General features: G+C 43.1%; 1 protein-coding gene across 1 annotated transcript; it reads right to left on the bottom strand.

Moving 5' to 3' along the window:
* Positions 1-1,708: 1,708 nt before the first annotated feature.
* CSUI_009703 (morn repeat-containing protein) lies at positions 1,709-12,639 on the bottom strand (the record flags this gene model as incomplete). Its single annotated transcript, XM_068069814.1, has 7 exons — positions 1,709-4,512; positions 4,997-5,803; positions 6,443-6,898; positions 7,734-7,911; positions 9,125-9,351; positions 9,994-10,363; positions 11,105-12,639. Coding segments are annotated over 7 exons (3,909 nt in total), but the record flags the coding sequence as incomplete, so codon positions are not given.
* Positions 12,640-12,739: the final 100 nt, after the last annotated feature.

Below are 12,739 nucleotides of genomic sequence, written 5' to 3'. Positions count from 1 at the left end.
CATCTGTCTGTCTCCACCCCGTCTGTCTCCTCCTGTCTCGCGGCTCTCTGTCTATGGATGATTCATCATCTCTCTGTCTGTGTCTCTTCTTCATCTGACGGCCCATACACATAGTAGTCCCATCGAGAAAATTGTATAGATGAACAGATAGAGATAGATCTGTTAGAAAGACGTGTAGTTACAGAGATATTCAAACATACATTCGACCATGTCTCCTTCCTTTTCTCCTTCCGTTTGTCCATATTTTCTTCTTTCTTTCTGCTGTCTTCCGGTTTCTTCACTTTTTTCTTCCTGTATCGAACTTCTTCGCCGTTTCTCTTACGTCTTCCTCTTATATGTATGTAGGTAGATAGATATTGTTAGATACAGATTCTTTCGTCGTTCCAGATCTTCTTCCACGTTTTGATCTTGGTTTATCATTTTCTTACTTCTTCCTTCTTGATAGGTTGTCTGGCGTGTCGCGAGTGTGTCTGTCTGATGGATAGAGGAATGGATCACATCTGTCTTCTTTTTTCTTTCTTTCTTTTTCTCATTCTCTTTCTTCGTCTCCCCTCCCGCTCGTACGTAGCCTTTCGCGTAACTTCTCTAACTCTTCTTCCTACTGCTTTCGCTTCTGTTAACGGCGGCTTGCCTCCACACTAATCGTAAGAACAGTAACTGCGAAGGAATGAACGAACGACCGGTTCTCACTTGCTCCCCACGGCTTCTACTGCAATCAGGAATAGAAAAGATCTTTCTCTTTCTCTACTTCTTCTGGTTAGCTAGTCTTTCTCTTAACGGCGACGAAGCGCCTTCAGTCTCCTTTGTTGTGTCTCTGCAGTTTATCATAGTTAATCGCAGACATCTCCAGTCAGTCACTAGGGAAGGAGAGAATCAGGGACAATGAATGAATGAGTGATTGACACGGCAAATGCCAATGGCTGGTTGAGAAAGAACAAAAAGTAGCCTTTACTGTGATCACGGGTGGACTCCTGGACTCCTGTTACGTCAGCTTCTCACTCCTTTTCCCACTTCTTTGACGCCTTCATATCCACTACTTCTTATTCTTCTTTCTAACGTTGTGTGTCTGTTCATGAGCCGTGTCACCAGGAGCAATGTTTCTCTTTCTCAGATAGATACACCCCGCCACCCGCAAACCAGAATCATTCGAGTAGAAGAAAGTGAAGGCTTCTCTGTCGTTATCATATCTTCTTAAGCAGCGGTTTGTAAGTAGATTATATCTTCGAGTCTAACACTGTCACTATCCTACTAGGCGGACCAGTAGCAGAAGCAGCAGCTCATCTTCCTTGAGGTAGTGTCCGTAACAGACAGCACCTTCCTTAACACTTAGTGTTCTTACTCTTCTCCCGGCTTCTCTTTTTTCTATCAGACAGGTTCTTTACTGAGGAAACCAGCAGTGTACATCTGTCCCCGCATGAAGAAAGGAGAAAAAGAACTTTCTCACTGCTATCATTGCGAAGATCACCGTCGCGTCTTCTTCGAACTGTTTGTGGCGGTTGAACGGTCTCAAGCATACCGTAGAAGGATGGGCAGATCACAGACAGCTACATTGTGGTTCCATTTCTTTGACAGAAACGACGTTATCTCTTTCTTTCTTTACCTCGGTTGAAGGAGAAAGCTCAATTTCTCCATCAGGGGAGGTAGGTATGCTGCGATCTTTCTGAAGAGGAGACTGGCTGGTTAGGCACGCATGATTGATCGATCTCTCACACGGGTAGGGTGTACGTACACCTCATGTCAGTCATGATGGACGGCAGGATGAAGTAACAAGATTCTTCCCTACAGTCGGCTGGGTAGAGAGACTTCGCCCCTACTAACTAACTAGTTACCATCACCGGCAATAGACTTCTTCTTTTCTCGAGAAGAAGAAAGTCAGAAGAAGAAATCTCTCCCATCATAGGCGGGACAGCGAACAGGAAAACGACGAGAAACAACATGGAGACGAGAACAAAAAGAAGAACCACACGACTGCTATCGCTGTATGCCGAACCAGTCTGGTGCTCCCGGCCTCTCAATGCATTCTTTCATTGTCAGTTGTCGCTCCTCTTTTTCTGTTTCGATGAGAGGAGAGATCCACTCGTTACCAAAGAAGGCGTGGAGGATGGAAGGGGAAAAGAACACACAAGGAAGGCGAGATGAAGGAAAAGAAAAAGAAAGACTGTTGGGTGACTTCCACTGATAGACTATAGATAGATGAAAGATAGAGCGATCGGTAGATAGACAGATTGATGGATCGATGGTCGTAGATATGTCAAGCTCTTCCAGGCATTATCAATACTTTACTGGAGACAGAGATGTGTATCTATGTATCTTTTGTCTATCTATCATTCTCTTGGTCGTGATTGCCGTCACTCCATGTCTTTCTTTCCTTCTTTCTTTATCGCTTACAGTACATTTCCTTTGTTTCTGATCCTTTCCAAGAAGCTCGTCCTTCGAAAGAGATAGATCGGTCGATAGACAGATAGTATGAGGACGGATTCGCCGGCAAAAAGCTAGCTATTTAGGATAGACCGATCGGTGGATACATAGATAGATCGAGATAGACTATAGATAGATTAAAGATAGCCCATCGATCGGTAGACAGGTAGATCAGTCAGTGGTCGGTAGAACTGTGGACAAGCTCTTCTAGGTCTCATCAAGACTTTTAAAAATGGGTGGGTTGTTTTCCATCGAAGCAGTCGCTCAGCCAATTCCTTTTGATCTAGGCTTTTCTTTTCATCTACCAACCTCCCGGCAAGACTTCCGCCATCCGGCTTCGTCCCTTATATGGATCTACTGGAAGGGGAATGAGATGAATCGATCACCTTTGATCTATCTTTAATCTATTCGTCTATCTTTAATCTATCTATCTACCTTTAGTCTATCTACCTCTCTATTGATCTATCAATCCATCTATCTATGTACAAATACATACGTATTCATACCGATCTTTCTCTATTCAATCCATCTCTCTCCATCTACCTCATTCTGTCGACATGCGAGCGCCTACTTTCTCTAATATAGGCCTCTCAATCTTCTTCACAATGCAACTTCTCCGAGTTTCTTCTCCATCGTCATGTTTTTCTTACTCCAGAGTTGCACTTCTTCTTTTCTTCTCTTCCCTCGATTGACCACATGCATGCAAAGAAAACAGAGAAGTCACACACCTCGAAGAATCTTCTTAAGAAGAACCAAGAGTGCACAAGAGGAAATGAAGAACAACGACAACTAGAAAAAGAAGAAGGAATCTGATCAGTCCCATCATTCAACACATGCAGATACACTTGCCTTTTCTTCTTCTCTCAGAATCACGCGCTTCGTTCTCACGCATGTCATAAGGGCCCTCTCTCTCTCCTCGTCAGGGCGATAGAAGAGGACAAGATAGAAAAGTAGAACAACAAGAAGAACTGGTTTTCCAGTCGACTGAGAAGAAAGATGACGGGGGGAAAGAAAGCACAGCGATCTGAAGAAAAGATGAAGTCTCTATCTTGCTTCCTAGGCTATCTACGATCTAGAGCTACCCATGGAGACACTCACATACATAGCTAGATTGAAAATAGATACATAGATAGATAAAATTTAAGGTTGATAGATAGATAGATTAAAGATAGATAGATAGATTAAAGATAGATAGATAGATAGATTAAAGATAGATAGATAGATAGAAATCTATCCTATTTCACGTCACGACCAGTCTTCCTCTTGTTCTTCTTATTCTCGTAGCAATGGTTTTCTTTATTTTTCCCATGTGGAATCTCTTCACTAAGATGAGAATGGCAGAAGTAGTAGTAGTAGTAGACACATCCCTCCCTCCCTCCCTCGCATGGTCACTACCACCATCATTTTATAGGGCCCCCTTGCAGGTCATCTTGTGCGCATTCTTTCTTTCTCACTCTTTCTTTCTCTTCCACTTTCCTTCTCATCCTCTACACTTCTGCTATGGCTCCTACACTCGTTCCTCCTCTCTTTCTCATATCAGTTAGCTAGCTAGCTGGCTAGCTACCAGCTAGCTAGCTTTTAAAAGTCATGATCATCAACATTATCATATTGACTACCTACACCCTGGTGGGTCGCCCTCGGAGAAAACCATGCATGCGCGCATGCCCAGCGACACCCACATGCATGCATGCAGTTAGCAGAAGAAGAAGAAGAGAAGAAGAAGAGCCAGTGCAAAGTGGATAGAGGACAGGCAACTCCCTAGTGTGTAGAAGATTCCCAGAAGAAGGGGGAGAGATGAATAGGATAAACAAGAAATGACTCATAGAATAAAATTTTCCTCTTGTGAGAAAACTTGGTCACATCTCTCCTTTCTTCTTCTTCATCTTCTTCTTCTTCCCTCTTCTTTTCTTCTTCTTCATCTTTCTTGTTCTTCTTTGTGTGGAGATGAGAGGAATCCCTGGAGATGAATCGTCCATATAGGAACTTTCCTTCATACTGTTTCTGGGTGTCTGTATTGACAAGGAGGCCCTCGCCGTGCTCGTAGCCGCACTGCCAACCCCCCAAGTAGCGCACGCCCTCACTTGAAATACTCTCCTAACACACAAAGAAACATATAAGACAGAAAGAGATAAGAAAGAAAGAGATAAGGAAGAGGTACGAAAGAAAGAAAGAGATAAAGAGAGAAAGAGACAGAAAAGAAAGAATGACATAAGAAAAAAGAGATAAGAAAGAAAGAGACAAGAAAGAGGTAAGAAAGAAAGGAGAGAAAGAGGCAGAAAAGAAAGAATGACATAGGGAAGAATGAGATAAGAAAGAAAGAAAGAGATAAATAAGAAAGATAAAGACGAGAAGAAAGAAGACGAAGAGATAGGCAAGGATGTGGGCGACAGATACACGTAAGAAAAGCAAGATCAAGAAGAAGAAAAGATGGGAAGGGGGCAAGAAGAAAAAACATGCTCCAATACAAATAGAGAACGTATCTGTCTAATCTCTCTCTCTAATTTAATCTAATCTGATGTATCTACGTATCTATCTCTGTATGTGTTGAAGAGGGAGGAGCAAGATAGATCAAACTTACACCTTGTCCATGACGTGCTCCATACATCCACTGCCCTTCGTATGTCTCGCCTAAGGCTTTATGCTTTGATAGGCCTTCACCATGGGGAACAACATACATAGAATAGTCTTCCTCTTCTTCTTCTTTTTCTTCTTCTTCCGAGATATCATATCTCTCTTTCTCTTCTTCTTTCTCTTTCTTCTTTTCTGTATCCTCCCCTCCCATCCTCTCTCCTTTTTCTTCTTCTTTCTCGCGTTCCCCTCCTTCTCCTCCTTCTGTAGCACAAATTCGCTCCGTCTCTCTTCTTTTCTTCTGCTTCTCTTTCTCTTTCTTCATGTAGCGATTCTTCTCCTCACTTCTCTTCATAGATAGACAGCCTATGTACTTATCTCCCGACGGAAAGGTCACAATCCATTCGGCCTTTTCTCTAGGAACGTCCTCGTACCATACCCCTTCATACACAAGGTAACCTCCAGGCCGCATATCATCCCTCCCATTCACCCCTCCCCGCTCATCCCTAGAAGAAGAAGAAGATGAAGAGCTGCAGGTATCTGTCTTTCTCTTCTCTCCTTTGTTGAAAGAACCTCTTTCTTCTTCTTCTTGGGTTGTATGAGAATGAAGATGATCTTCTTCTTCTTGTTTCTCGGCTTCTTCATGGCGGTTGTTCTTCTTGCTGAGAGAAGAAGAAATGAACAAGCTAGACGGAGAAGAAGGTCGACAGGTAAAGACTCCCGTGCCATGCTTCCTTCCGTTTTTCCATTGACCTTCGTAAGACGATCCATCACAGAAAGACATACACCCACTCCCTTCAGGTAAAAGTGTATCTTCCTACAAAGAAAGAAAGAAAAAGAAAGGAAAGAGAAGAATGGCGTTGTGTCGGTACTAGAGAGGTCTCTCTCCCCTTGATGAAAGGGAAATTCGGGTGTATGTACACCTCCTACCGCGAGTCACCGCATATCGAACTTCATACATAACACCTGTTACAGTCCCCACTACTCTCTACTCTTCTTTAGCCCTATCTAGGCTCATCTACATACATACATAGATATATACATACAGAAGAAAAAGTATATATATCTATAGATAGATAGATACGCCTGCGTGAACACGGGCGAGCTCAAACGTAGGGATACAGCGGCAAGTGTATCTGTCTGTATTTAGTCAACAAGATGAAGTTTGTCTCAGGCCTTCCTATTCTTTTATGTCTTGACGAAGCACTAGCTACCCAGTAGAGACACGACTATGGATACGAAACAGCTTCTGAATACATATATAGGTTTACTACGTAGATAAAGAAAGAAGACTTTCTTTTTCTTCCTCTTGACGTATATCTGTGCATGTGTCTACATATATGTCTGGCAACGGCTAAGAAGAGCCTACCAAAGCTGCCATAAGCAGAAGAGAAGGTACATCGCTGCATTGCTATCTTTCTATAAGAACGAGCAAGAGTCTCTTTCCATCTTTTACCTGTAGCGTTCCGGTGTATAGACAGCCGTCTTCATAAGCACACGTCGCCACACCTCGAACTTTTCCTCTGTCCCACTCCCCGCATATAGTGACCCCTTTTAGGCTTGCATCTTTTTTCTTCTTCTTTTTTCCACCTCCATCTTCTCTTTCTTGATCTTCTTCTGTTTCTTTATCTTCTTCTTCTCCTTGACCTGCTGAGAGCAACGAAGAAGAAGAGTAAGGAGCCTTCACTCTAATTCTCGAGCATCGACTGCTTAGAGGCACATGTGGAGAAGAAGAAGAAAAGGCCTTTCTCCCGCTCTTATTCTTATGACCTTCAATTGTCTTGCCTAAAGACTTGCCTTCTTCTTTACTAGAAGAAGGAGAAGGGAGAGATAACTTCCCTAGGCCGTGAAAGAGACCTTCAGAGAATTCCCCTTCGTATTGGGCTCCGGTCACTCTCTCCACGTATGTCCCCTAATGCACGCATGCAGAGAAGAAAGAAAGGAGGACAACTTCGTGAAAGAAAAGAAACTATAAACAAGAGCAGTTCATCCAGACACATCCTCAATCACATGGGGCAACGTACAGATACCTGAATTCTCTCTCTCTGTCTCCACAGATATACATATAAATATATATAGATATGTGCATGCATGTAAGTGTGTGAGATGCGTTGTGGTAGTGTGTGGATAGTTTTGGTGAGACACGCAGCAGTCACTGAGGTATGACGAGAGACGCATGCATGCATGCTGCCCTCTGAAAGAGAGGATACGGATACAGGCAACACACACAGAAGAAGAATCTCCGCCGCCTACCCTTAGAGGAACAAATACATAGACACTCCCCATCTACCTACCTATACATATTAGTACATATTCATACATACCTACATACTCACACATGCATACTTGTATGTATACGTGGGTACATACATACATACTCGTACATACACCCAGGTACATTTATATTCGTACATAGGTGTATGTATATTCTCATACATAATCCATATCGATAGAAAACCAAGACAGCCTCGCAGAGCCTAGTTATAGACAAGCACGCATGCATGCAGCATGCAAGGGCCTCTTCCTCTCTGGATCCATCCACAAGACATTCCTCATGCTCCTCAAAACCTGTCTACACAGAGTAACGGCTATCTATCTATGTATCTTGAATCTATCTATCTATCTATCTCTATGTACAGAGGCACATGGATATGTATATATGTATGAAGAGAGGTGGGAGAATAAAGAAAAGAGAGGCAGTGGACTGCGTAAAGGATGAACTTTCTCTTTCTTATCTCTCTGTTTACTTTTCCTTGGTATTTGTTATGGTGAAAGGTGCCCCAGTAGCGCTCTGTGGAGGAATAGAGATGGCCTTCTCCATGCTTCTCATCCTTGTACCACTGGCCTACATACACAAAGCCAACTTTATCATGAGTCAAAACCCCCTCCCCATGGCGCAGATCTTCCTTCCATTCGCCTTCATAACTGCATGCACACAGCAAGGAAGAAGAAAAAGAAGAAGGCGACTACACAAGTACAGAGAGAAATAGTAGCGGAGTCCATACAGACAGACACGTCTACAGCCATAGATAGACAGGTAGGAAGATAGGCAGATTAAAGATAGACAGACTGAAGGAGATAGATTGAAGGTAGGTAGATTAGAGATAGGCCGCGACACATAACATACTCCATAGAGGGAAGGAGAAGCAACAGAAAGACAGGAAGAAAAGAAGAGGGAGAGGGGACATTAGGATGATATGAACTACGTGTCTGATAGGAGAGATCGAAAAAGAAAGAAAGAAAGAGATAAGAAAAGTGAGTTTGTGAGTGAAGTAGGAAAGAGGGAGAGAAGAGACACCTGGTTTATGATGACTTACTATAGTATGGAGTTGCAGACACTCCATACATTGTCTGTCTAGTTGACTTAGTAGTACATGACGATAGGAGACACTTCTTGCCAAGGGAGGGATAGCTCAATAGCTAGGAGTAGGAAGACAAGAAGATCTTCTCCTACTGCGCATGCCTTGTACGTGGTGGCTCGGTGGAAAAGAAGACTCCCGGTATTTCCTCGAAGGGAGAGTCTGCATCTACTACTGCCTTTCTCACTTCACCTTAGCAGAAGAAGTCTAGCTAAATAGAGATAGAGAGAGAAAGATACACAGATTCTCTATATATATACCAAACATACATACATAAGAAATCCAGAGGCAGGGCCTATTTCGATATGTGATACAGACATTCTTCCTGCATGCACACAAGCACTGAGGATCAAACAACCACGCAAATGCATACATGCACCTACATACATATATACATATATAGATATATATGCATACATGTATGTATGCATAAATATAATGATAGCGGGAGGGAATGGAGAGAGAGTATGGTATTTAACATGCTTTTTGATCGCGATTGATTTCTCTAGGCTGCGAGAAGACCCGAGGGAGAAAGATGAAGAAGGAGAAGAAGCAACTTAGAAGAAAACGACGAGGAAGAAAAAGAAGAAGGGAAAGAAAAAGAAAAGATCACAAGAACTCGAACAAAAGCTCCCGTGACAGGGAAGAGAAGGAGAAGAAGATAAAGAGAAGAAGAAGAAGATAGAGAAAGAGAAGGAAAAGAAGAGAATAGAGAAAGATAAGAGGAGAAGAAGAAGACAGGGGAGGGAGGAGAAGATGGAGAAGGAAGAGAGACGTACGAGAAGCCATCCTTTTTTGAGTAATAGACGCCATGGCCGTGTCTCATGCCTTTAAGAAATTGCCCTTCATACACATCTCGATTCTCATACACATAACGAACATCTCCTTCTTGGGGAGGAGGAGCAGGCGGCGGTATTAAAGATGGAGATAAACTTGTCTTTTCTTCTTCTTCTCTTTCTTCTTCTTCTTGAACGATTACAGGCAGACGATGCTGACGTAGCCAAACCTTCAGTCCATACACAAGAAAGAAACACAAAGTACAACGCGACTTTCTACACCAAAGGCAACTCTCCTTCTCTACTTATCGACATATCCATCTTTATCTATCTATCTATCCATCTGGCTTTAATCGATCGATCGATCGATTTATCTATCTTTAAGCTATCTATCTCGTTGTCCACACATCTGTACATGATATATCTGTATATACATGGGAGGTAGATAGAACACTGTATGTGTTTTGAAGATGTATATAGATGTGTATATAGCCAGCCTGTTACTTGAGAAGTCTACCAAGTGCCGAAGGATTGAATTGCATGCATGGCGCGGTGAACCTCCAGGCCTTTAATACGCACACAAACAATACTACACACAAATCTACATATGTACCTATACATATATATAGATACTACCTACTCTCCCTTTATCGATATAGTCAATCCATGCATGCACCCGCATATAGAGGTCTCCTAAGTGTTAGGAGGAAGATTCCCAACCTCCCCTACTCCTGCCTATACGGGAAAACATAGATATAGATGGATAAGCTACCTACACTACATATACATATATATATATATATACATATCCATCATGCGTAGGCGTGTATATGCGTCGTGAAAGATGTGTAAAGAAGGGACTGGCCTCATACCTGAAAGTTGTGCGTAGCAGCCCATGCACGAAGCCAGAGAGGATTGAAATTCTTAACGAGACTTCCCTTACCCACCCCCATACAGAAAGAAGAAGAAGCTTCATTCTTCTTCTCCTCCTCTTCCATGTCTCTTCTCTTCTCTCTTTTACTTGCATCTCTCAAACCTTCTATGCCGTCTTTAGTACTAAGAGTTATACCACTGCTCTTCTTTAACCGCCCATCATCGCTGTCGGGAACGTAGGCTTCTTTCTCTTTTTTCGTCTGTGTCTTCTTCTTCTTCTCTTCATCTTCTTCTTCTTTTTCTTGTCTTTCAATCTCGGCTAGAAAGCGTTGGGCACTTCGCTGAGTCCCTGCAGCTACAGCGGCTTGTCTAGACAATAGTAGACACACACGTACCGCATGCATGCAGCAAAAGGGAGAAAAGCTCTATCAACCAATTACAATGGAAATACTAACATACACATGCTAAGCGAAAGAAAAGATTCAAAAAGGCCTCCACAGTCACAAGCATACATGAGACATACACGGTGCCAACGTATAGATAGATAGATTGAAGATAGATAGAGTAAGGATAGATGGATAGATAGATAGATATACATATGTATATCTTCACACATACATATAGATAGACATACAAACTTATTCATACATACATTTCCATCCATGGTACATGGCTATACGTATACATATACATCTGTATCTACGTGAATCTTCGTACACACATACCTATACACGGTTGTACACCCCGCCCTAAGTGTCTACAGACCGTTCAAGGCATGTAAAGATAGACACACGCATACACCCTCATCTAGATTGACATATGTGGCCCATGAACAGCTACTACTGATCTGCCTGTAAATGAAGATGTGTATAACTGCAGCTCTCCAAGAGAGAAGTAGACATGTCTAGACATCTATCTACTCCTGTCTTAACCTCCCTCACCCAAAACAGTTTTGTCGAGAGTCAGGAAGAAGAAGAACATCTATCTCTACATACCCTACAAATCTCGATAGACGTCATAATACCTACGCCACTCCGTCTCTCCGATCATGAAAAAGGATACAATACAGAGCTATATCAACGAATATGGATGGTGTGTAGATGTACATACCTAGAGAGTAATTCTAGGTGATAGGCCACAGCCGATCTAAAGAGATCTGCAGCTCTCTCCCACGTCGCATCTCCCGTAGGTAAAGCCGTTGCGCGTGCCCCTCCTTCTCCTTCTCGATGTAAACCTCTTTCCTCTTCTCCTTCTTTTCTTCTTCCTTCTCGTCTGATCAACCTTCTCTCTTCTTGCTCTTCTTCTTGTTCTTCTTTCTCTCTGTCGCCCCTCTTTATCTCTGTTCTCGATCGAAGATGAGAGAGCTGCGAAGAAGAAGAGGAAGAAAGATGACGAGAAGTTCTTTCAACAGAAGAATCTAACACATAAGTCGGATGAAGAGAAGAAGAAGATGCAGAATTCTCACTTTCTTCTTCTTCTTTCCCTCTTTCTCTTGCTTCGCCAGGAATCCCACTTGGAAGCCCCTGGGCTGTCGTGGTAAGCTTCTTAAGAAAAGCAAAGCGAGAAAACTGAGCCAAAGCCCCTCCCACGCCTGCGCAGCTCTTCCATGCAGAAGAAGAAGAGAAAGATGAAGAAGAAGAAAGGACTCCAGTTGGTCTCTCTTCATCCTTAGACTTACTAGCTCCCATGGCTCTTGTTTCTCTCCCATCTAGTCTATTATCTGACGTCATATCGGAGAAAGGAGATAAGGCGGTCTGTTGCAACCCGCCCCTTCTTTCTCCTTCTTCTTCTTCGCCTGCAGCGAAAGGGTTGGTCTTCTCTTCTCTCTTCTCCAGATGTTTCCGAGGAGATGAGAAAGAAGAGCTCTCCTGGGCGTGCGAAGAAGAAGAAGAGAAGAGGTGACCTTGCGGGAGACTATCTTTATGCTTTGCATGTCGATCATGATCCGTCTTCCTACCACTCTTAGAGTCAATATGATGCTGCCCAGTAGAATCCCTCTCATCTTCTCTCTGTCTCTCTTTTCTTCGTGTCTCCTCATCATCCCCGCTAATCTTTTCTTCTTCTTTTTTCTGCTTATCGAGTGCTTCTTCTTCATCTTCTCCTCCCCCACGTCCTTGACGAGTCGCCATCTTGTTCTCCCCTCTACTCTCTTTTCCTGGGAGCGACGTAGAAGAGAGATCTTCTTCTTCTCCTCGTTGGTAAGGAGGGGGTATATCTTCCTCTCCATAGAGCCACTCGATAGGATCATTCCCGCCACTCCCGTCGGCTTGTAAAGAAGACGAAGAAGTAGAGCATCTCTTCCCCGGCTTAAGATGAAAGAAAGAAAATCTCTTTCTTCCTTCGTCTCGTGTTTCTCTTAACTTCTTCGATGTATGAGGAGCGTCAGGAGTAAGAAACCTGTGACTGTCGTTACCAGGAGAAGGCTGGGGAGGGCCGTCAGAAGTACTCTCTTGGGGATCTAGGAAGAAAACCTCGCGCGAGTTGGGAGAAGAAGAAGAAGAGATATTTGCATACAGAGAAGAAGACGGAGGAGAAGGAAAGGAAGAACATGACGATGGAGGTAAAGGAGAGGAGGTATACGACGGTGAGAAGGGAGAAGAAGAAGAAGAAGAGAAAGTAGAAGAGGGCGAAGAAAGAGATGGAGGTCCTATGTGAAAAAGAGAAAAGAAGAACAGGACAACACGGAGGGGATAGAAGAAGAAAGAGAAGAGAAGAGAAGAGAAGAGAAGAGAAGAGACGAGAAGA

This window comes from Cystoisospora suis (assembly GCF_002600585.1).
Source record: "Cystoisospora suis strain Wien I chromosome Unknown contig_5895, whole genome shotgun sequence".
Lineage (NCBI taxonomy): Eukaryota > Apicomplexa > Conoidasida > Eucoccidiorida > Sarcocystidae > Cystoisospora > Cystoisospora suis.
Note: the sequence above shows the minus strand (reverse complement) of the source record. Positions and strands in the feature narration are given on the sequence as shown.